Source organism: Mustela putorius, unplaced genomic scaffold (genome assembly GCF_011764305.1).
Source record: "Mustela putorius furo isolate JIRA1106 unplaced genomic scaffold, ASM1176430v1.1 tig00000765_pilon_pilon_pilon, whole genome shotgun sequence".
Lineage (NCBI taxonomy): Eukaryota > Metazoa > Chordata > Mammalia > Carnivora > Mustelidae > Mustela > Mustela putorius.
In genome coordinates, this window is record NW_025421470.1 from 2,790,070 (window position 1) to 2,813,812 (window position 23,743).

General features: G+C 64.7%; 1 protein-coding gene across 4 annotated transcripts; it reads left to right on the plus strand.

Annotated features, from left to right (window-relative positions):
- Positions 1-1,952: 1,952 nt before the first annotated feature.
- On the plus strand, positions 1,953-22,793 carry CBS (cystathionine beta-synthase). 4 transcript variants are annotated; one of them, XM_004762239.3, is made up of 17 exons: positions 1,953-2,078; positions 5,717-5,930; positions 9,151-9,257; positions 9,610-9,744; positions 9,861-9,940; positions 10,031-10,165; positions 10,557-10,626; positions 11,921-12,012; positions 12,801-12,926; positions 13,329-13,413; positions 14,312-14,417; positions 15,528-15,605; positions 15,697-15,831; positions 16,363-16,471; positions 20,155-20,239; positions 20,704-20,745; positions 22,053-22,793. In XM_004762239.3, exons 2-17 carry the CDS (start codon positions 5,725-5,727, stop codon positions 22,190-22,192), a joined length of 1,731 nt encoding a protein of 576 aa, XP_004762296.1. In that variant the 5' UTR covers positions 1,953-2,078; positions 5,717-5,724; the 3' UTR covers positions 22,193-22,793. The 4 variants fall into 4 exon arrangements, with proteins under 4 accessions (XP_004762296.1, XP_044940351.1, XP_044940352.1 ...); XM_045084416.1 differs by lacking the exon at positions 1,953-2,078 and adding an exon at positions 3,208-3,349; XM_004762238.3 differs by lacking the exon at positions 1,953-2,078 and adding an exon at positions 4,679-4,780.
- Positions 22,794-23,743: the final 950 nt, after the last annotated feature.

Here is a 23,743-nt window from a genome sequence, read left to right on the forward strand (position 1 = left end):
TCTGTTAAATAAATACACGAAACCTTTAAAAAAAATAACGGACCTGAGTGCACACGGGTGTAGATCGGTGCGTAGGTGCGGGAGCGGGGCGAGGCACCTCTGCTGTGTCCGAGTGCCAAGTAACAAAGGCAGAAGGGGCCCGGACCTAGAACACCCCCTTGGCCACCACTGTCGCTGAAACCGATTCAGGCGGACTCTCCAAGGAAGCTTCCCCCAGAGGATGCCGAGCTTGAGAAGGTCACGGGGTATTTCCGAAGCATCTCTCCAAAGAGTCTTACCAGTTACGAAGCGTAAGACCCACACCTTCACAGAGGAGAATCCCAGTGGCCGGAGAGGGGCCACGCAGACACCCCTCTGTCCTCCGTCCCCCCGCCCCCGTGCCTTCCCCCAGGAGGCCATCCCGCGCCAGTCACGAGAAAACATCAGACACATCGGGGGCGTCCTACAAGACGTCTGTCCTGTACACGTCACCAATGCCCGTGGCTTCACATAAGAGCGCCCACAGGAGCTCAGACGTCCGGAACTCGCTCACGGTGCCCGGCACCATGGGGACTGTCGGCAGAGGGACCGTTGGTTCGACCCTGGGGTCTGTATCACCGGTGACTTCATCTCCGGTTTGGTTGTCTTTTAAAGACTAAATTTCTTTCAAGCAGTTGTAGCTTAACTTCTTGACTTTGACCGCTGGCTGGAGCTCATGGAAAACGATTCTGTTATTCAGAAATAGACGCTGAAGTAGGGGGAAAGGGAAACCAGGTCTGCGGCTTCCTGTGACCCATCCAGAAGAGCCAGCTGCTTCACGGATGGACAGACCGTGCGCGCTCGCGTTCTCACTACGGAGACAGGCAGAGACCGAGCGTGGAGAAGACGCAGTGGGAATGTGAGCTTTGGAGGCGCCCAGCTGGCTCGGTTGGTGCAGCCCACGACAGTTCATCACGGAGTCACGAGTTCGAGCCCCACGACGGTTGTAGAGATGACTCAAAAATACGATCTTTAAAAAATTGAACACTTGGAAAATGGGTGAAGGGCATCTGGGAATTCTTATGGTTCCTGCCCCTTTCCTGACAGTCTGAAATTCTGTCAACATTTTAAAGCTTTTTTTAGTACTTGGGTACCATAGCAAATCACTACAAACGCAGATAGCTTAAAACGACGCAAATTTCTCATCTCTTGCTTCTGGAGGCTAGAAGTCCAAAAGGCGGCCGCAGGGCCACCCCCCAGGCTTCAGGGAAGGGGCCCTCCTGCCACGCCCAGCTAGGGTAGGGTGGCAGTGGGGTGCAGCCCGAGTCCCTCCTCCTGTGCCAGCATGACTTCCGTCTGTGCCTCAGTGGTCCCAACTTCTCTTAGAAGGACGTCTGCCTCCGGCTGAGGTCCTGGTCCCAGGGTCCTGGGATCGAGCCCCGCATCGGCCTCCCTGCTCAGCAGGAAGCCTGCTTCTCCCTCTTCCAGGCTCCTGTGTGTGCTGTCAAATGACTAAATCAAATCTTCTAAATAAATAAATAAACACTCCCTAGTTTGAAACTGTCCAAGGGCCCAGAGGGTGGCGGCTGAAGGCTGGACCCTGTCCTCTTGGCCCGCCGCCCCTCCCCCACTCCTGTCCCTTACTGGGCCGCCAGGACACACTGACCTTTCCTGGGTTCTTCCAGCCCCCCGGCTCGTGCCTGCCCCAGGCATTAGCGCCCTGGCTGTTTTCAGCACAGAACATTCCTCCTTGAGAACAAGACTGGCTCCTCCGGTCACCTGTCACCTGTCTGCGGCACCTTCTGGAGCGCCTGACATCACACCCCCTCCCATTCAGGTCTTCCTCGTTCTTCACATTAATTCCCATTAGTGGAACTTTTGTTATAAAACGAGACCTTGTTGCGGGGCCCCTCCTGGAATAGAGCGCCCCAGGGGCAGAGGCCGTTTGAGTTTCCGGGAGTTTCCAGAGCCTGGGACAGAAGCCCCACCTGGGCTGAGCCAAGGATGCTTCCGCCTCTGTCCACACCTGTGGACTGTCAGTCCTGTGCCTGTCAGTCCCACAGGTGCCGGTCACCCCAGAACCCCACGAGGCCGGCTCCTTAGAAGTCAAGAGCACACAGGTTTGAAATCCTGTTGGGGGTGGTCTTCCCGGTGACCCCAGGGCGCCCTCGGGGCGGCAGCCAGCGTTGATGGGGAGCGCTTGGGTGACACGTGTTTCTGAGCGGCGTTTGTGACTTCAGGCCAAGCTTCCGGCGAGCTCCGGTTCCTTCCCAGCGCCCGGACTGGGCGGACAGGCTCCGAGGGCAAGCTCTGGGGCCGCGGGGCACCTGCAGCACGGGGGGCAGAAATCAGTCCCGGGGACCCCGCCGCGGGGAAGCCAGAGCCCGGGTGCCGCGTTCCCGCTGGGCGCGCCCCTGACCGAGGCCGCGGGAACCAGGGCCGGCGTGGGGGGACCTGGCGCACGGGGTTCTGCGGAGCCCCAGGCTCGCGGCAGGACAAGCCCCTCCCCCGCTCCGGAGGGCGCGCGTCTTATCCGCAGAGCAAGCAGGTCACCACGTAAAACAGAACCGAGTACGCAGTGTCCGCACCCCTGGAGTCTGCGGTGCTGGTGGGGGGTCCTGGGGACGGGCAGGGGCGGGGCGGTGTCCGGGGAACCGGGGGGAGAGGAGGGCAAAGGGGCTCCCGGCCGGCGGACGCGTGAAAGCGGAGTAGAAACCGCGACGAGGGCCCGCGGTTGGACACTGGGGCGGGGGAGGGGTGGGGTCCCGGCCCTGCGGCTGTGCAGTGGGGGCGGGGAGTTGGAGGCCTGGGGGGGGGGGGGTGGTGAGGGGAGGGGGAACGGGAACGAGGGGCGGGGTCCTGGCCCGGCGCCTGACCAGTGGGGGCGGGACCTGGGGGCTGGGGAGGGGGGGTGGGGTCCTGGCCCTGGGCCTGGGCAGTGGGGCGGGGTCCCGGCCCAGCGGCTGTGCAGTGAGGGCGCGGAGTTGGGGGCGGGGGAGGGGGTGGGGTCCTGGCCCTGCGCCTGGGCAGTGGGGGCGGGGAGTTGGGGGCGGGGTCCGGGCCGTGCAGCCCGGCAGTGTGGGTGGGGGCGGGGTGCCGGACCCGGGGCTGGGCAGGGGGGCAGGGAGTTGGGGGCGGGAGAGGGGTAGGGGTGAGGTGAGAGGGAGGGGCGGGGACACGCGCGGCGGCGGGCGGGGCGCTCCGCACTCGGGATTGGCCGCGCGCCGGCCCCCGCCCCCGCCTCTCGGCCAATCGCCTGCGCGCACCATCGGCCGCGAGGTCCCGGTGGCCCCGCAGTTCCAGGTTCGCGGCTCGGCTGAGCAGAGTCGGGCCCGCAGCTCCCGCGCCCGGACGCTCCCGCCCCGCGCCGCTTTCTCGCGTCCGCGTCCAGGTGAGCGCCCGCCGGGCCAAGACCCGCCCCGCCAATGGGCCGGAGGCTCGGGCTGGGGGCCCGGGTCGCCCCCCCCGGAGTTGCATCATCTCCAGCCGCACGCGGCGGAGCGAGGCTGGCGTCCCGCGCCCCCGGACCTCCCCGCTCCCGCGCGCCCGGGCGGTCGTGAAGCTGTGGATGCCGCGTGCACGCGGCCCCGGGCCTGCCCCCCGACTCCCGTGGCTGTGGAGCGAATGGGGTGGGGGCGGGGGCGGGGTGCGATCATTGAGTTTTCGCTGCTTTTTTGGACGGGAAAGGGCAGTTTCGCAAATGCTCCTTTCCCAGTTGTAGGAGGCGGGAGTAAATATTGACGGAGTTGCGTGGGCGGCACGTGAGCGGGTGTCCACGGGGGGAGGGGACGCGGGGTCGGGGGAGGATGCCCTGAAACCCCCACTTCCCCGAACCCTAAGCGAGGCGGACGGCCGGACTGGGGAGTGGGCGGGAACGCAAAACTCGGAGCTCCTCCAGGTGAGCTGGGCGTGCGTATCCCGCACTGTCCCTCCGGGCTTCGCTCTCACGCCTGAAAACTCACACTTCAAGGGGGAAGTTTAGCACCCCTGCGCCCTTGACCCTGACCGCCCCCACCCCCAAACACGGGGTCGACTGGTGCGTGTCTGCAGAGCACAGGGTGCACTCGGGCCGTCCTCACGGGGGTGGGGGGTCTTGCGGTTTAAGGTGAGGCGAGAGCCCACCGGGCGGCTCCAGGTGAGGCCGCCTCCGCAGGTGAGGCCCGCGGGCTCGGACCGCTCCCTGAGCGAGCGCGCGACGCAGTGCTTTTGGGGGCCACGGAGACTGCTCGGCTTCCGTCAGTGGACGCAGCAGCTCCTACCGGGCCGCAGGTTGCGCCAGGCGAGGTCAGTCGCCAGAAAGGCGTGGGTGGCCGGTCCGTGGCAGTCCTGCGGCCCAGCGGGCGCCTACCGGGCAGGGGCGCTGCCGGCCCTTCATGGGGAGCGACGTTGGTGACGGGGTCTTCTGCCAGATGCAGGTCATCTGCCCACAGGCGACTCTGGCGACTGCTGGGGAACAGGTGTTGTTCTGCTCAGGTGTTTCCAAAAGGAGGAAGAAGGAGGTCCTCCAGTGGGTTCAGGGAAGGTCTGACCCCAGTAGAAGTCTGTGGTCCCCTTGAGGGAACCACCGCTCTAAGGATGCCGCAGGGCAGGACAGCTGGGAGCTGGTTTCTCTCAGAATGCCCCAGGCTTGGGGGGAGCCTCGGCCTGCATCATTCCCAAGGGGTATGACTTGCAAAGGGTCCCAACCCTCTTAACTCCCTGCTGGCAGGCTCTGGCCTGGGTCTCTGTGGGGAGCCGCTAGGCTGGGCTGCATCAGGCCACCCGCGCTGGAGGAAAGAGACCCAGCTGGGGCAGCCTCTGCCCTCGCCCGTCACCTGGCCAGGTGAGCTCCAGAGGAGAAAGGGAGCAGGGGAGTGGATTTGCATCTCTGGGGGAGGAGCCCTGTGCACAGCTTCAGCCCAGTTCCCCGGGGCCCGCAGCCTTTTCACAATGGAACTGCCCTACAGAGCTCTGGGGGAGCAGAGATAGCAGGTCTGGGATCTGGGGTCCCTCCCGCTTCCCAGAGGAGCTGTGTGGCTGTGCGCAAGAGACGGCCCAGAGCCAGGGCTCCTACTGTGAGCTTCTGGCAGGGACTTTTCCAAACCCACCGGATTCTAGAGTGTTTTTGTTTTTGTCTTTTAAGATTTTATTTATTTGACATAGAGGGAGAGATCACAAGCAGGCAGAGAGGCAGGGAGAGAGAGAGGGGGAAGCAGGCTCCCCACAGAACAGAGAGCCCAGCGTGGGGCTCGATCCCAGGACCCCGAGATCATGACCTGAGCCAAAGGCAGACACTTCACTGAGCTCCCCCCGTGGCCCTGACCCCCCCCCCCGAACCTGCCCTACAGATGCCATTCGAAGCCCTTTTTACAACTTAGTGTTCATTTTGACGGTTACAGTCAGGATACCCGTCACCTCCACATAGGAACCCTTTTTTCCCCACGTGCCCTCGTATTGAGAAGAAATTTGAAGTTTTACTGCTTTTTCATAGCCCAGTACTATTTCTGACTTGTGGGGACGCCGCGCTCTGTTTCTCCCGGCGTCCGCTCCCACCCCCCTTCCCGGTCGTTGGGGTCGGTCTGTGCCTGAGGGTGCGGCGCCGACCCACATGGTGGGTCTGTGTTAACGTTTTGGGGAGCAGCCAGGGCTGTAGTTGAAACTCGTGCTCGTTCCCAACCCCCACCACCACCCCAGGGGGACCAGCTGAGCCCAACCCCCCAGGTCTGGCGGCAGGTGTTTAGAAACGGCCTGAACGGACTCTGTCCCCTCCCTTTGGCAGATCCCAGGATGCCTTCCGAAACGCCCCAAGCAGACCGGTCCATGGCATGTCCCCACCTCTCAGGGGCACAGCTGGGGAAAGAGAGCCTGGAGAAGAGGGCCCCGGGGGACAAAGAAGCCAAGGAACGTCTGTGGATCCGTCCCGATGCCCCAAGCAGGTGCTCCTGGCAGCTGGGCAGGCCCGTCTCCGACTCTCCGCATCACCACGCCCCCTTGTAAGTGCCCGTGGACAGTGGGCAGTGGAAGGGCGGACGTTGTTTCCTGGGAGCCCCCTGGCCTGAGGTGTGGTCCCCCCTCGAAATCCCTCCGGAGGGCCAGTGAGCTGGGGCAGGGGCGCTGTCGGGGGCAGTGGGCCGAGGCTCCGAGAGGCCCCGGGCTTGTCTGCACGGTAGCTGGGCCCCTAGACTCGTGCACAGCAAGGGTCGACGCTGAGCCTGTAACAAGCCGCAGACTTGGAGCGACCCGTGGGGGAGACGTTTCCTGCCCCTTCACACGGGCCGCCCCCTCGTGTGGGAGGCCAGCCGGCAGGTGTTGGTCCCTAGGAACATGCCTGCGCTTTTTTGCATCGGGTGATGAACGCTTCTGATTGGAAATATTTTCCTGCCTCGGGCCCCTTCATGGTTGGGCCGAGGCTGTCGCGTGGGAAACTCATTAGGCCTTTTATTGAGTATTGGGATGTTTGTGATGATCTCATGTGAAGAATTATCTGTAGAAAACTTTTTTTCCCTAAGTTTTTTTTTTTTTTAAAGATTGTTTATTTATTTGACAGAGATCACAAGTAGGCAGAGAGGCAGGCAGAAAGAGAGGGAAGCAGGCTCCCCGCTGAGCAGACAGCCCGATGCGGGACTCCATCCCAGGACCCTGGGACCATATTCTGAGCCGAAGGCAGAGGCTTTAACCCACTGAGCCACCCAGGCACCCCAGAAAACTCTGTCTTTAACGAAAACCCATGATACCTGCGACCTGTTGTAGGTTCAGGAGATCTGTCTGTGGGAAAGGGAAAAACAGGACAGAAGTCCCTGTCCCGGGATAAAAGCTGAGCGCCCGGGGTTGTCTCGTGTCCTTGGTATAATCTCCCGAAAGCGGGACAGGTAGGTCCGGGAGGTGCTCCCAGGCGTGTGCTGTTTGTCCCGGGGACGTTGCTGGACCAGCGCTCGTGACCCCCAGTTTGAACATCAGAAGCGAGGGCTGGAGGGGGTGCAGGCCTCAGCTGATGGAGATGACGAATGTCCCAGAAGCTGGAAACAGACGAGTTTCAGGGCTGGGAGTGGAGGAGGCCACGTTGGCCGCTGCTGGGGTGGGATGAGCCCTCGCATCCCAGGCAAAGCCCAGCCGTGGACAGATGGGCGGTGAGGCTGGGGCATGGTTGCCGGGGTCGGGGGTGGTGTGGTCGGGGGTGGGGGCAGCAGAGAGAGACCCAGGTTCCTGCAGGCTCCCGAGCTCTAACTCAGAAAGCCCGGGGTGGAAAGGATCTCTCTTCCCGGGCTGTGAGATAGCATCAGACCTGCATCTCACACACTGGCCTGATCCATTCTCTTAAAAAGCCCTTAATGGGCCGGTGTCCCCTGTGATGCTCATTCCGGCTCAGGCCCAGAGTTCCGAGGGTGCTGGGGCTGACCGGCCGGGGGAAACGCAAGACCCCGGGGGTCCGGGGCCCGTGGAGCTTGGGGAGCCTCGGGTGAGGACGCAGGTGTGCTGGGGCTGGGTGAGGGAGAGGGCCGTGTCTGGATAGACCGAAGCCACAGGGACATCTGGGGGAGGGATTCTAGATGGTTCCCGGTGGAATGGGCGTGGGAGGAGGGCCAGGGTGGGCGCAGCGGTGAGGTGCGTGCTTTACCCGAAGGTGCTGTGGGGTTACCCTCCTGAAGGCCTCCAGGCTCGGCCCTGCTCGGTTCTCTCTCAGGCTCCTGCGCTGCTCACCTCAGGCAAGCTTCTGGGGGGCGGGGTTTGCCCCCCAAGGCCTGGTGCTGAGTCAGGAACCCCAGGTTCTCCTGCCCAGAGCGGGTGGGCCTCAGCCCCTGCGGGGGGGCAGGATGATTCAGGGGTAACTTGTTTACCTCTGTGCCTCTGGCTAGTTGATGAATCAGCGCCCGCCTCACACTGAGGTCCTGGCCTCCCTCCCAGGCCAAGGTCAGGAGCCTTGGGCCCCAGCCAGGCTCACCCTTTGGCCGCGCATCTGTGAGGTGCCTCTCTGCTGAGCTCACCCCACGGGGTGTCCTCTGAGCTTTGGGAAGGCTGCAGTGGGAGGCTGGTTCCAGCTTGTCCAGGCCCCCAGGCTGGAATGCTGCCTCCTTAAGGCTTCCGGCCCCCCTGGGAAGCTGGGCCCGCTGGTGCTGGGCATGGGGCCAGGAATCTGACCACAGCAGGTTCCTGGAGCAGTGGACCTGCTGCGTCTGAGAACCCCAGAATGTGCGTGAGAGCCAGGGGTGTAGGAAGCGGCTGCATTTCTGGAAACTCGGGTCTGTGGGGCATGTTCCCAGGTGACCGTTGGGCAAGCACACCCTTGGCGCAGACGGGAAGAGGGTGCGGAATTGGCATCGGTCCCCGAGGGTGAGGATGGAGGGAAGTTCGGGCCCTTCAGGAAGTACACGTATCCTGGTGTGCACACCCGCGCCCGCTGGGCTGTCCACACCCGCCTGTCACCTGTTACCGGGTGGGAGAATGGGTTCAGGCAGCCGGTCGCCGGAACGGGGAGGGGGACAGCAGGTCCGTGGTACGGAGACCCACGCTGAGCTGGAGGTCCGCCTCGGCATTCATCCTGACCCTGACTCCAGGGGCACCAGGGGCTTCCCCGTGGTCTTTGTGGTTTGCTTTTGAGCGTGGTACTTCCCACTGCCAGGACCTGGCATTTTCTAGACGGCGCCAGGTGCCCCGTGCGAGCCCTTTGCAGCCACTATCCCCAGCCTGGTGGGCAGACGGGCAGCCCTGGGGGCCCTGGGGCGCACACATCAGTGCATTAGTGCATCAGTCGGCATCAGTGCGTTCATCGAGGAAAGGAAAAGCAGGAACCCTGAGGCTTGGGTTGAGAGAGGGGAGGAAGTGAGGGTCCCCAGAGAAGACTCCCCGAACAGATCGACCGGGACCTTGTCAAAGTGCTGTCCTTCAGCGACCTTATCTGGAAATAACGTTAACGTGAGAAGTTGCAGAAACCCTACGGAGGGGTCCTGCGTCCCTGTGCCGGGCCACCCTGTGACCCCTGCTGCCGAGCTCACGACCTTGGCGCAGCTGACCCCGAGCCGAGCTCCAGGCGGGGTTCGTACACGTCCTCCCGTGGCGTGCGCGCGTGCGGGTGTGCGTGTGCCTGTGACGTTCCTCCCTGCGTGTGGATTCTGTCCTCACTCGGATCCCGGGAAACCCGTTCTTCGATTTACTTGACTGACTTAAGACAACGTGCCCATTGCCAAGACTGAATAATCATGGACTTCTCTGTTTTAGGGCAAAATCCCCTAAAATCTTGCCAGATATCCTGAAGAAAATTGGGGACACCCCCATGGTGAGAATCAACAAGATTGGGAAGAAGTTTGGCCTGAAGTGTGAGCTCTGTGAGTGCCAGCGCGCTCTGTCCTACGGTTGGCTCGGGGGGCGCAGGGATGCGGGGGTGGACCCCCAGGCCCCCCACCCACGGAGGCTTTTCCTGGCCCGTCACCCTGCAGGGGCTCCTCGGGGGTCTCTGTCTCCTTCAGGGGGAGGGGCCATGGGGCCCACAGGTGGAGGCAGGTGGGAGTTTTGCCCCCCCCCCCCGAGCAGGTGGGAGGCGGGAACGGAGGGGGCTGGTTTGCAGACTCAGCAGAGACGTGTCTGTCCCCACATCCGGGCTGTATCAGAGCCCGGGGCAGGGGTGCGGGGACCGGTGGGGCGCAGGGCGTCCTCTCCTGATCCATCCTTGGCTCCCAGTGGCCAAGTGCGAGTTCTTCAACGCGGGCGGGAGCGTCAAGGACCGGATCAGCCTGCGGATGATTGAGGACGCCGAGCGGGCCGGGACGCTGAAGCCCGGGGACACCATCATTGAGCCGACGTCCGGGAACACTGGTGAGTGTCGGGACAGGCCAGGAGAGTCCCCTGGCCCCGGGCGACCCGCTGCGGCCCGCTGCACCTGTCGCGGGGAGGGGCTGCTCCTCTCAAAAACCGCCCCCACCCATCCCCAGGGATCGGCCTGGCCCTGGCTGCTGCCGTGAAAGGCTACCGCTGCGTCATCGTGATGCCGGAGAAGATGAGCACCGAGAAGGTGGGGCAGGGGTCCTCCCGCCGGGGCCGCCCCGCATGCCGGTCCTGGTTGCAGGGTGGGGCACACGCAGGCCTCTGTGTTCCTCTGCAGGTGGACGTGCTGCGGGCCCTGGGGGCGGAGATCGTGAGGACACCCACCACCGCCAGATTCGACTCCCCCGAGTCGCACGTGGGGGTGGCGTGGAGGCTCCGAAATGAGATCCCCAATTCTCACATCCTGGACCAGGTGAGGGTGGGGCTGGGGGCGGTCGTGCCCTCGGAGGCGGGGACCTCTCTTGGGGGCGGGGGAGGTGGCGGGAGGGCGCACTGGCGGCAGGGGTGCCTGGCCCGCAGCAGGGGTGTCTTGGCCGGTCAGGCCCTGGGCTGGAACGGCCTGTGCAGGGGACCCTGGAAGTGCTTTATGGGTGTGAAATGCCCAAGACCCTTTTCTCCGGACGCTTCCCTCCCGGGGCTCCCGGAGATGGGATTTTGTGTTCCGTGCCTGCTGAGGTTCCCAGAACTGCCCATGCTGTGGCCACTGTCCCCGGAGCTGCCAGGAGCGTCCCGGCTCTGAGCCGTGCGCCCCCCGCGCTGTGGCTGCAGCTCCTAGTGTGTCTGACCTCGCCGTCTTTGCGCAGTACCGCAACGCCAGCAACCCCCTTGCTCACTACGACACGACCGCCGAGGAGATCCTGCAGCAGTGTGACGGTGCGTACCCCGTCCCGCCCCGTGGTCCACCTCCGTGGCTTCTACGCCTGCTTGCCTGGGAGTGTCTGAGTCCCTTATCCTCTCCCTGGTAAACTCCTATTCGTCCTTCAAAACCCAGCTCAAATGCCCCCACTTTGTGGCGCGCTCTGCCGAGCCTCTCCTTAGCGAGGTTTCTCGCTCTGCTCTGCTTCTTTGGACTTTGCCTTTGCCTCTCCTCTAACACCAGGCACGAGCAGTCCTGTTTGTGTGCCCAGCGGTGTGCCCTCCAGACGTGTAGCGTCTCCCGAGCTCAGGGAGCGCGTGTGTCCCCGGCCGGTGCTGGACGCGTCCCTGGGCTCACACTGTGGAAGGGCACTTAGCATCGAGCCCCACTCTGAATGGGTGGTGGCACCTGGGGTTGGTTTCCTTCCTTTCCACACGTTCAGAGCCAAGGCCTCGAGGGGCTATGGCGGTGTTTGCCGATGGGCCATTTCCCAGAGAGACTTGAGGGAGTCGTTGCGGGGCGGTGGGCCCCGCTGGCTTTCTGCTCGGAGTCTGGTGCTGGCGTGGGCTTCTGTGCAGCTGTGTTCCGAGCCCAGGAGCCAGGCGGCGAGCTCCAAGCATTGGGTCACCCTCTCCCTTGGCAAAAACCTGCGGCTGCCCCGGCATGCGTGCCCGCGCGGACTTGTCTGCGGCCGTCGGAGCTCGCCTCTCAGCAGGCTGGGAGCGGGGGATGTTGGAGCCGAGCCTCAGGGGTGTCCTCTAACTCCTCTGTAACCCAGTTCCCTTAGTTCCGTCCCCAGCCAGACTCAGCTGCCCGGGCCCCGTCCCCCAGGGGCAGCCTCCGCGGAGGGAAGGAGGCCACTTCGGGGTGGCCGTGGCCGTGGGCCGCCAGCTGAGACTGGAATGAAGCCCCCGGGGTCACTCGCCGTGAACGCTTTCAGAGATCTGGCGCTGTAATGAAAGGCTGTTGAAACACGAGAATCGGTTCTCTGGAACTTTCCCATAACCAGCCTTCACTTGGGTTAGGTTTTCACCCGTTGGTAGGTGCGGGGGTGGGGGTGGATGCTCCGTCAGTGAAGCATCTGCCTTCGGCGCAGGTCATGACCCCGGGGGCCTGGGATCGAGCACAGACTCCCTGCTCAGGGGGACCCTGCTTCTCTCTCTGCCTCTGCTGCTCCCCTGTTCTTGCACATATGCACACACGCGTGTGCGTTCTCTCAACTAGATAAATAAAGTTTTAAGAAAAGGAAAAAGGGTGGGCCAGCTGGGCTGTGGCCCGAGGGTGTCCCCCTGACGCAGCTTCTCCCATCAGGGAAGCTGGACATGCTGGTGGCTTCGGCGGGCACGGGTGGCACCATCACCGGCATCGCCAGGAAGCTGAAGGAGAAGTGCCCGGGTTGCAAGGTGAGTGACCCCGCGGCTGCGGACGGGCGGGAGGTGGGGGCACGTGGACGCCGACCCCGCCCCAAGACACAGGCCCCGACGTGGGCGCGTCTCTCCCCTGTGGCCTCCACCACAGCTGGAGGTGGACCCGACCCGTCAGGCGTCTGGGCATCCGGCCGGCAGAGCGGCCTCTGCTTTAGGGCTGAGAGTTCCTGCCATTTCTGCTTCCAGCCTTGTGTCGGGGCCAGAGTGTGTCTGTGCGGGTCTGGGAGTGGCCCGTGACCTACGTGCCCAGATGCTCTGGGGGCAGACGGTTGGCTTGGGTGGCCTCCAAAGGACTGTTCCAGAAGCTCTAAGCTCTCAGGCTTGGGTCTCACATGGGCCGCACCTGGGAGGGCATCTGGATTTGGGGTTTAGCCCAGACCTGGGGAGGGGCTTGTAGAAACATCCAGCGGGTGGTCCGTTCTCTGCCCTCTCAGCCCCACAGGCTTCAGCTGTCCCCACAGGGCCAGTCAGCGCTTTCCTGGGGCGCCCTGCTACCAGGTTCTCCCCTGGGAGGCTCCTTCCCCCGACATGCTGGCCCCTCTGAGTGCCCCAAGGTGAATGTTTACCTTGGAATCTGCCCAAGGCTGGGGGCGTGGGTTCCTGGGTTTCTAGCTTGGCCTGAGGCCTGGGAATGAGACCGATGCCCCAGGGGCCAATCTTGATCCGGCACTTGTTGGGGTCGGGATCCGGCACCTGGGTGAAAGCCAGGCCTGGCCGGATGGGGCTTGTGCCCGGCTCAGGCCCCAACGCCGCCTGCTGTGCAGATCATCGGGGTGGATCCTGAGGGCTCCATCCTTGCGGAGCCCGAGGAGCTGAACCAGACGGAGCAGACCGTGTACGAGGTGGAGGGCATTGGCTACGACTTCATCCCTACGGTGCTGGACCGGTCGGTAGGTAGAGCCGGGCCGCCTCCGCGTAAGGGGCTCCAGCGCTCCACGACATGCGCCCTCGGACCGGCTTTCCCACGGAGGGGGCGCCGGGACGTGAGCACTGCACGGGGCGGTGGGCGGAGCACGGTCTTGGTGGTCAAGGCTGGGGAACCGGCGGCACCGTACAGGTGTGTGCCACGGCCTTGCTGGGCACAGACGTGGACGTGGCCGGTCAGACCCAGCTTTGTGTGCCTGTCAGGCCCCCGCAGAGGGAGGGAGCACCAGGTGCTTCGGGCAGGGGAGCGAGGCGGAGGAGAAGGACCCCAGACAAGGCTCTTGAGAGGGTCTGGGCTGGGCCCCGTGGGGACATACGGGGGTGCAGGGGGCGGGTCGCACCCCCCAGGCCTTCGGTCCCTGCCGCAGGTGGTGGATCGGTGGTTCAAGAGCAATGACGAGGAGGCCTTCACCTTCGCCCGCATGCTGATCGCGCAGGAGGGTCTGCTGTGCGGTGAGTGGGGGGCTCTGCCCGCTCCAGTCCAGGGGTGCGAGAGACGCCCTCCTCCTGGGGCTGTGGGGGGCCGCAGCCGGGCTCCTCAGGTGCTGCCCGCCCACCCTTCAGTGCTCGGTGGGCACCCTCCTCGCGGGAGGGCAAGAGGCCGGGGAGCGCGGGGCTCTGGGCTGCTGTTCTGGGTCCCTACATGCTCTGTGCTCTGTGTTGAACGGTCTTGGTGAGAACAGGGACGTGGCACGCAGATTTGGGGGCAGCGTGAGCGGTGAGGGGCTTGGGGACACAGCAGACCCCAGTAGTTTGACGGGAGAGGAAGTAGCCGTCGCGCTCCTGGAGAAGTAGGCACCGGGGTCCGGGCGCGCGCCGGGCGTCTGCCTCCCGCCTGGGTCCCCCAGCCCGTGAGAAGAGCCCTGGCGATGGCATCAGCCATGCTGGCCTGTTCTGGGGGCGAGGCCAAGGCTCTTGGGACACTTGTGTTTCCAGTCAAGCCCAGCACTGACCTTGGAGTGGGGGCTTGTCATCGACTGAGTCCCCGGCCGGGAGAGGCTGGAGGGCGTCTGTCACATGGGGCAGGGGAGGTGGGACGACACTCCCCACCAGCTCTCACAGCCCCCAGTGCCCCCGAGGGAAGCAGCTTAGTTTTGACCCCCAGGGGCTTCAGGACGGAGGGGACAGGCACATGCTCTGTGAAATCCGCCATGGGGTGTCTGGGTTTCCCTGGGGCAGGGCCAAGTGAGGAAAGCCTGGGCCGACGCAGAGCTCAGCCGGTGAGAGCAGGGCAGGGGGCCCTGAGAAGCGGGGTGCTCTCCGCAGAGGTAGCCACAGGTGATGGCGCCCCGGGGTCCAACAGCGTGCGTCCGGGCACACATGCACACGCGCTCACGGTCCCGTTCCGCAGGTGGCAGTGCGGGCAGCGCCGTGTCGGTGGCCGTGAAGGCAGCCCAGGAGCTGCGGGAGGGCCAGCGCTGCGTGGTGATCCTGCCTGACTCCGTTCGCAACTACATGTGAGACGCGCCCCCTCATCCGCCCGGGTCGCCCCGTCCTTCCCGGCCACGCTCTGGCCCGCCGCCAAGCCTCCCCTGACGTCTGCAGGCAGAACGTGGTGGGGTGGGGGCCTGCACGACACCCCCAGCCCCTGTGTCCACCCTCCTGGTCCTTGGGGTCCCCTTGGGGGTCTCAGGAGTCCGTGGTTTCTCCTTCCGTCTCGTCCCCACCTCGGGCCTTCTAGACGCATTTGACAGTTTGGCCTAAAGCATCTGTTGAGGGAGGAGGGTGACTGCGGCCGTGACCGCGCCTCCCTGCTGTCCTCCACGCTCCCCTGTAGCTCCGTCCAGCCTCTGGCCGAGGCTCTCCCGGGGGGGTCAGATGGCCCCGTGGGACCTGGTGCGGAATATGTGACCAGTGGCTTCTGCCACCCCTTCACCTTGTGTCCCGACTCTGCAGACCGTAGGCCTGGCTGGTGGCCCCAGGCCCATGTGCTCTGCGGCGGGCTTGTGGGGGGCAGAGATCTAGAGACGCCCCCGCTCTGCCCACCAGCCCCTCACTGTGTGTTCCGCAGCCTGGGGGCTGGGGTACGTGTCTCCGGTGCTCCCCCGGGGGCGGCGTGAGTCGCGTCTGGGCTCCTGCAGCCAAACCGCCTGCAGCTGGCGGCTCACCTGCCCCGGTCAGGAGGAGCGTCTGACTCACGCTTGCCGCGTGTGCGAGAAAGTCTGAAGGGGGTGTGAGAGGAGGGGCGGGTGTGGGGGGTGACTGCATATGAGGTGGCCGTGGTGCGGCCGGTGTCCCTCACCCCCAGGAGGGTCGCGCTCCCTTTGTCCCCGAGTGTCAGCAGTGGGCTGGGGCCGCGAGGGCCTGCTGGCCCAGGTGCAGGGTCGATGTGCTGTGCCCTGCGCTCGCTCAGACACGGACACGGGGGGCTGCTTGTCCAGCTCTCCCGCCGGGTCCCCACGGGGGTCCCCCTCCCCTGCAGCCTCGGCCATGGCGGGGTCTCTGCTGGACCGTGGCATCCAGTGGGGAGTGCCGGGCTCTCTGAGCACCGCTCCCCCGCCCCCACCGGTGGGCAGAGGAGCGGCGAGACCCTCCATGCAAACCCTGGTGACCTCGGATGCCCGCAGGTCAAAGTTCCTGAGCGACAAGTGGATGCTGCAGAAGGGCTTCCTGAAGGAGGAAGACTTCACGGTGACCAAGCCGTGGTGAGGACCGCCGCCCCCACAGTCCCCCATGTGGCCACAGGGCACGTGCTCCTGGTCCCCGGTTCACGGCCCGCCCTGCACTGTCGCTCAGGTGGTGGCACCTCCGGGTCCAGGAGCTGAGCCTGTCGGCGCCGCTGACCGTGCTGCCCACAGTCACCTGTGAGCACACCATCGAGATCTTGCGCGAGAAGGGCTTCGACCAGGTGCCCGTGGTCGACGAGTCGGGGTCAGTGTCTGCGACCCCTACGCGGACTGCACTCCGCGCTGCAGGACGGGGTGGCCGCGGGGACATGCCAGTGGGTTGGCGGTGGCCGCCGTGCACGCCGCAGCACGGTTGGGGGCCCGATGGACGAGTGGTGGGGAGTGGGCCATGTGCACTCCTGCAGATGGGGTCCCCCTGTCCCACGGCTCTCTTGCTGTGCACCCCGGGGCAGGTGGGGGACACTCCAGGCCTGGCAGGCCACGCACAGGTGATCCGTGTGCACAGGCTCCCAAGACGACCCCCATGCGCACCCCAGGAGTCCAGGTCCCGGGGGCGGCCTCGATGCTGGTCAGAACGGAAGCCCCCAGGGGACCCAGCAGTTTGCACATTCTGCCCCCCGTAGGCCCTGCTCGTGCTGGCTGAGGTCTGAGAGGACTTGCGCCCTTGGCCAGAGGGCGCCCTCTGACGCCGAGGGCGGCCGCGGGCGTGTTCTGCCCTGGGGAAGGAAGGGGACACGCCCTGAGCCCTGACCCTGAGCTGTCCCCCACCCCCCAGGGCGATCCTGGGGATGGTGACCCTGGGCAACATGCTGTCATCCCTGCTCGCCGGGAAGGTCCAGCCGTCAGACCAAGTTCGGAAAGTCCTGTACAAGCAGTTCCAGCAGGTACGAGCAGAGACGCCGCCTGGAGGGCACGGCGTGGCCCCCCGGGGGTCAGGAGCCAGCTGGGCCTCTCGGGCACCACTGTCCCCTAACACGGGGCCACGCCTTTCCTGGGCACACTCATGAGGAACCCCTGGTGCGCCCGATTGTCTAGTGAGAACTGGAGCATTCTGGGAACGTGCCGGGGCTGGGGAGACCCCGCGGGTGTCCTGAGACCGTGACGGGCCCCAACATGCCGAGGCCCGAGTGCTCTGGCTTCCACCTGGCGGTGAGGGGAAGGTGGGCCATTGACTGTTCCACGTGAGAGGCCTAGGGGTCGGGGGTCGGGGGTCGGGCCCCTACCCAGGGACGAAGGTGCTGCCCCCCTCCCCTGGCACACGGTGGGCCCGCCGGAATCGAGTATTGCTTCCACTTCCACCGCATCTCTCGGGGCCTGCAGAGCCCCCCTCCCCCGCCACGCCACCCCCAAGAGAGCTCGCCCCCCTGGCCTGGACCCCCACCCCCTCTCCTCTGCGTCCGCCTGCTTCCTCCAACTGTGAGCACCCCCGCTGCCCCAGCCTGCCCCTCCTCGCAGTCCCCGAGCCCCGGCTCTGGTCTGCGTGTGCGTTCGTCCGTGAGCACTGTGAGGCTGCCTGGCCTCCGCGCCCCTGAGCCCGGTGTCCCGTGCACGTGGCTGGCCAGCCCCGCTGAGCACGGGTGGCCTGACCACGGGCCCTGCGGCCACCAGCTATCCTGCTCCCTCCTTTCCGTCTCCGGAGGTGTGACTGCCACGCAGTGAGCACGTCCCACACATCCCAGTTCACAGTTGGGACAGGACGCCGTCACCGGTCACCCCAAAGGCTTCCCGCACTCCCCGACCCCCAGTGCCACGGAGGCCACGCCCATCCTGTCCTCGCGGGTGGCGTGTGCCGCGTGTCCGGCTGCTTTCCCACGGCTCCCTGATGTGTCCTCCATCCGCAGGGAGCTGCACACACGGTCCGTCCCCTGCCGGCTCCACGGCAGCTCAGTCCCTTTTGGGGTTGATTCCGTGGGCGCCTGGTCCCTCCCTCAGCAAGTAGCTGCCCCTGCGCCGTGGCCTGCTGCAAGCCGCTGTGGCTCCTCTGCCTCTCACTGCTGGGGGTCCCTGTGCGGGAGGCCCCTGGGGTTTCGTGCGTGCGCATGGCTGGCAGAGCCCGAGCACGGACAGGCAGAGCAGGACTGCCACGCCACCCATGTCTGTTTTGTTCCCTTCCTCAGAGGCCACGCTGCCAGGCCTCTGCCTTTATAGCACGGCCGAGCCCCAGGCAGGGCCCCCCACTGGCTCTGCTGCTTTCAGGACCCTCGGTGTCTCTGTGTGTGGGGACCCCGGTGTCTTCCCACCCAGATGCTGGGCAGGGCCGGCGGGAGCAAACCGCGAAGGGGCCCTGGTGTGCCTGCTCCACTCCGGGCACCACGGGGCTGGCGCGGATGGAGGCAGGCGTGGTCCTTTGCCAGGCGTGCGAGGCTTCCGTGGACCAGATCCTGTCTGGAGGCGAATGCAGGGGCCACGGGAGAAAGCCTGGGTGGGACCCGTGTCGCGGGTACCGGCAGTGAGCCGCCGCCCCAACTCCCTGGCGCTCCCTGACCCCCGCGGTCGTCTTGGCCACGTCACGTCGGACCTGCCGAGGCGCATTCAGGGGCACTCGGCTCCCGCAGGCCAGCGCTGACCCTTTCTGCCCGGCCCCGTGAGCACGCGTCTTCTCACGGGAGGTCGCCCCCGGCACCGGAGCCAGATGGGAAGGGCACCCGGCTGGGCTCTGGCGTGGCCAGCCGGTTTGGAAATCAGCTAGGCTTGTGCAGCTCGCATCCGATCGGGACCCCCTCGCTGTGTGGCTGGAGAGGGTCATTGAGCCCCTGCAGCCCCTCCCAGGGAACGGACGCCCATGGAGGCCATGGGGACGGAGGACTGTCCAGGTCCGTGAAGGACTTTACTGGGATCGTGAACAGATGACCCGAGTGCATGGCTAATGCCAAGTGACCCTTGGGGCTGGGCTGCGGGCGCCCCGACTGTAAGTCCCCTTCTGAGAACCTCGCGGTGTGGCCTCGCGGGGAGAAGACCCCGCCGGAGGGCCTCACAGTGCTCCCCTCTCCCTCCGGGCCCCTTACAAGTGGAAGGAGCTTTCAAAAGGCATGAATTCAGCTCGCAGGGAGGTCGCCTTCGATCGCTGCGAACATCACCTCCCCGGGAGGGACGAGTGTGACGGGGCCCCACCAGGTCAGGGAGCCCCGACCCGGAACAGCCTCCTCAGACTGATTTCTAAATGAAGGTAGAGTCTGGGGCCAGTGAGGCCTCTCGCGGACGGCACACGTCTTCCCTCTGGACGTGAGGCCGCGCGGCCCCCGGCTCCCAGGCGTTTGGGCCAAGAAACCTCATTTCAGGTCTTTCCTGAGCTGTGACGTTGGTACTTGGGGGGACGCGGGTCCGGGCAGCCCTTCCCAAGGGGCTGGACCCGCCTAGACCTGGGTGCGGGGTCAGCTGGTGGTGAGCTGTGGCCCGAGCGGGGTGACCAGCCTGGAGACGGGGACCACTGGGGGCCGGCCTTGTCCCCCCGGCCCCGGAGGACCAGGGTCTCCGGGCCATGGCTGGCTTCCATCCCCGCTGTGGCTTTTCCTTCCCGGGTCCTCTGTCCGCTCTGTAGTCCCCCGAGCCCCTTCCCCATCTCGTCGGAAACACGTTTTGGTGAAGCCGCGCGGAGGCGTGTCTGCTCGTGTTCGCGTCTGAAAGGCGGACCCGAGTGTCCTTGTCCTTCCTCGCCGCGGGTTCTCCGTCTCGGGCGCCCAGGGCGGCGCTGAGTTCCCACATTCCCCTTCTCCGCAGCATCTCCTCTCGTTAGGTCTCGTGCTGCCGCCCGTCTGTCGCGTTGTCCATTGTTCGTAAAGGCCGGCTGAGGTGGGGGTTCCGTCTTGGTCTCCTGGGGTCTCCGGGCTGTGACCGGTGCCTCCGCGCCGGTACCCCGCCAAGCGACACTGCGTGTGAGCCCCTCCCCACCCGCCGAGTGACACTGCGTGTGAGCCCCTCCCCACCCGCCGAGCGACACTGCGTGTGAGCCCCCTCCCCACCCGGCTTGCCCCTCGTCTTTTCGCCGGTTTCACTGTTCCCAGAATGGCCAGACGGAACGGGGCTCAGACTGTGGGAAGCTCTGCCGGCCGCGTGCACGCAGGGTTAGGTGCAGGACATCCTGTGTCTTTCAGGGACTGGTGGCCCGTCTCCGTGTCTGCTCACGTTCATTGTGCGGCTCTCTCCATCCTGTGGTTTTTTTTGTTGTTGTTGTTGTTTTTTAAATATTTAATTTATTTATTTGGCAGAGAGAGAGAGAGAACAAGTAGGCAGAGCAACAGATAGAGAGGGGGGGAAGCAGGCTCCCCACCGAGCAGAGAGCCTCATGTGGGGCTCGATCCCAGGACCCCGGGATCACGACCCGAGCCGAAGGCAAAGCTCTAACCCACTGAGCCACCCAGGTGCCCCTCTCCATCCTGTGTTTTATTTGTGACTCCGCAAAGGCTGCAGGGGGGCCTTCTGGGGCAGTGCCCAGCCTGTCCTAGGCTCTGCTGCCTTCACTGGACAGCTGGGCAGACAGTGCCCACGGGGGTGGCTGCTCGCCGGCTCTGGCCGGGTTGGAGCGCAGCTGGGCCGCCCCTGCATGCACTGAGCACCGCTTCTCTTCCAGATCCACCTGACGGACCCACTGGGCAAGCTCTCGCACATCCTGGAGATGGACCACTTCGCCCTGGTGGTCCACGAGCAGATCCAGTGTGAGTAGGGGTGGCTCTAGGGCTGGCTCCAGGCTGGGCTGGGACTGGGGTGGCGGGAGCTCTGTGGGGCGCTGGCCACCACGGCCCGACCCCAGGTTCTGTGCGCCTTCCTGCCGTGAGCTGTGCCGGCAGAAAGGCCCTTGTCCCTCAAAGGGCATCTGGGAGTTGGTGGGGAGCCGACCTTCAGCCCCCACTGGCCTTGGACTGTGGCTCCGAGGGACCCCCTTGTGGGCCTGCCTGGGGGTCCGCTGTGGCTCCGAGGGACCCCCTTGTGGGCCTGCCTGGGGGTCCGCTGCTGGGGAGGCCGCGGGGCTTTAGGACTGCCGGTCCAGTTCTGGTGACGATGAGGCCTGGGGAGTAAGAATCGGGCGGGGCCTGGAATCTGCCCACCCTCCCAACAGAGGGCTGCTCTTGGGGCCCGGGCAGCCCCGAGTCTAACCCCTCTTCCGTCCTTGGCTCCACAGCACGGGACCTGGCCTTGCCGGGCGTGGTGGGGGGGCCCGCAGGTATGTACCCCTGCCCGCCCCGGAGGCAGCTCGGGGTCAGAATCGCAGCCTCTGAGGGCAAAGGAGGCTGTCCAGGGTCCTAGAGCCCAAGCTTACGTGCGAGGGCTCCTCCTCCTAGTGCCACATTTACTCCTATCTGAGCATCTAGTAAAAACAAAAAACAAAAGAGAAAGAGCTGGGAGGTCCAAGCTCAGGGTCCAGGAATAACTCAACAGCGCTTCCTGCCATGCCGGCAGAGCCGAGCGGTCATCACGGACCACGTGGCCCTTAGCACGCCTCGGCTGTGGGCGATTTTCTCCTGGAGGGGCCTGGAGGGCGGGTCCCAGAGGCGCCTGCACACCCCTTTGCCTGTGCTCCCTGCAGTGCCCGGGGCCGGCTCTTCTGGGTTCCACGTTTCTTCCTGAGGTGCCTGGCGCCCCAGGCCTTCCCAACCCTGCCCTCTGTGACCTCTGCACTCAGTGGCCACACTAGGCGGAGAGGTGCGACCTGGGCCCTTCCTACCCGCTCCTCGGCTCTGCCGGTCCTCCGTGTGTCGCTCACGGCTTTCCAGGGACACCAGCAGCACTTGTGGATGTAGGGAGAGGTTCAGTATCAGAAACTGGCTCACGTTTCTGGCTGGCAGGTCCCTGGGGCTGCAGGGTGAGCGGGCCGGCTGAGGGCCCAAGAAGGGCTGATATCTCAGTTTGAGTCCAAAGATAGGAACTTCTCTTGTTACTCAGGGGGCATCAGCCTTTGTGTTCTGTTCAGGCCTTAGGCTGATAAGGCACGGCTCACCAGGCCATGGAGGGCATCTGGTGTACCCCGCGTACCCCATCAAATACTGAGGCTCACCCAGACAGCCAGAATACTTTTGACCAAGTATTGGCGTGCCCCGTGACTTAGTGAAGCGGACACGTGAAATTAGCCATCCCCCAAACCCTCTGCCGGTTGGCAGCACAGCGGCAGCCACCGAGTGAGAGGGACCCGGGTCTGACGACAGCTCGGAGCTGTGAGCTGGTGTGGTTCGTGGGTGTGGGCAGGGTTGGAACTTCATGCCAGGACACGAGTGCCGGCCACCAAGGGGGCCCCACAGAGGAAGGAGTGAGACGGGGCATCGGGCCCAGCAGGCCTGGTGGGGAGAAGCCAGGACCCCGCTCTGTGTGGCGTCGCCCAGATGGCTCGTGTCGGAGGGCGGCTGCTGGTGGGGTCGGCTTGGGCCCTCCTGGGGGGACACTCAGGCACCGACTGGGCCCGGATGTGGGCAGGGCCATGTGTCCCCGAGTGCACACCGAGGCAGCTTTACACCCTCCTGCCTTGTTCGTCCTCAGACCACAGCGACGGGAAGTCCAGCAAGAGGCAGATGGTGTTCGGTGTCGTCACGGCCATCGACCTGCTGAACTTCGTGGCCGCTCGGGAGCGGGAGCAGAAGACAAAGTCCGGGCCTGCCGGGGCCACCGTACAGCTCTGACGCCGCCTGCGGGGCTCCGTGCTCTGTGGCGTCCGACAGCCGAGCGCACACCCCATGACTGCTGACCGCCCGCCACTGGCTCTGCTCTCCCGTGATGGACGGGAGGTGGACGGCGCTGAGCCCGCGGCCGGCAGGAATGTTCGTTCCCCTTCATTAACGCCTGGCTACCCTGTGGGCCTATTTATGGTTTGTTAGAGTAGATGGCTTTCTGGAACTTTCTTCTAACCCATTTCAACGCGGAAATCCGAGCAGAGCCCAGCCAGCTGGAGGCGCCCACGTGACAGGAGCGGGGTGGGTAGCAGCAGCAGCAGGTGCTTTTTCTTGGTCCCCCCAAGGACGGGGAGCAACAGAAGGTGTCTGGGGAAGTGGGGTGCGTGCGATGCCCCCTCTCACGCAGCAGGGTCTGCTTGGGGCCGGGTCGCTCAGAGGGTCTTGTCTGGGGTTTTCTGATGGAGGGGACATTCCCATAATAGTTTAAAAACGTGCTGTTCTCGGGGTCATGTAGCCAGTCCCCTCCTGGCCTCTCTGGCAGCTGCCAGCCTGCTTTGTGTCTCATGGGTCTGTCTGGGTCCATCACATAAACGGAATCCTGTGGTTCGGCCTTCTGTGTCGGCTTCTGTGGCTCAGCGCGACGCTTCTGGAGCTCACCCACACGTAGCGGGCGGCTCTTCTCCTGCTGAGGGCCAAGGGACTTTCTGCCGCGCCGCAGGACACGGCTCGTCCCTTCGTGCACTGCCGGCGGGCGTCTGGGTGGTTTCTGCTGCCGTGAACCCCATGTGTGCCCAAGTATTTGTCTGCGGGTCGGCTTCGAACTCTGGTTCCACACCCGGCCGGAAACCGCTGGGTCACGTGATAATGCTGCGTGTGTGTGTGCGCGCGCGCGCCTATGTGCAAGTGCACATGCATGTGTGTGCCTATGTGTGAGTGCACGTGCGCGTGCGTGTGTGCATGTATGTGCGTACATGCATGTGTGTGTAAGTGCACATGTGTGCGTGCGGCTCCCACCGGGCTGTTGCGCAGCCGCAGCGCCCACTTCTGCCCCTCAGGGATCCGGTTCCTCCACGAGCTTGTGCACAGTTGCTGTGCTCTGGCTCTGGGCATCCTGCCTGTGTTTCCCCAGTGACTGGTGACGCTCAGCATCATTACGCTTTTCGGTCGGTTGTAGGTCTTGGCAGAAGTGCCCGTAGTTCTGTGCCCATTCCTCACTGAGACGGTCTTGTCCAGTTGGAGGACTTCTTTATATACTTTTTAAGATTTTAATTTTTTTTTATTTGACAGAGACCGCAAGAGAGGGAACACGAGCAGGGGGAGTGGGAGAGGGAGAAGCAGGCTCCCCGCTGAGCAGGGACCCTGATGCGGGCTGGATCCCAGGACCCTGGGATCATGTCCTGAGCCGAAGGCAGACCCCCAACGACTGAGCCAACCAGGCGCCCCTGTTTATAGATCATAGATACTAGACCCTTATCTGATTGTGACTAGCAGAGGTTTCCGCCCGTTCTGTGGGTGACTGTTCCCCTTCTAGCGTACAACACCTTCAGCTTTGACGGAGTT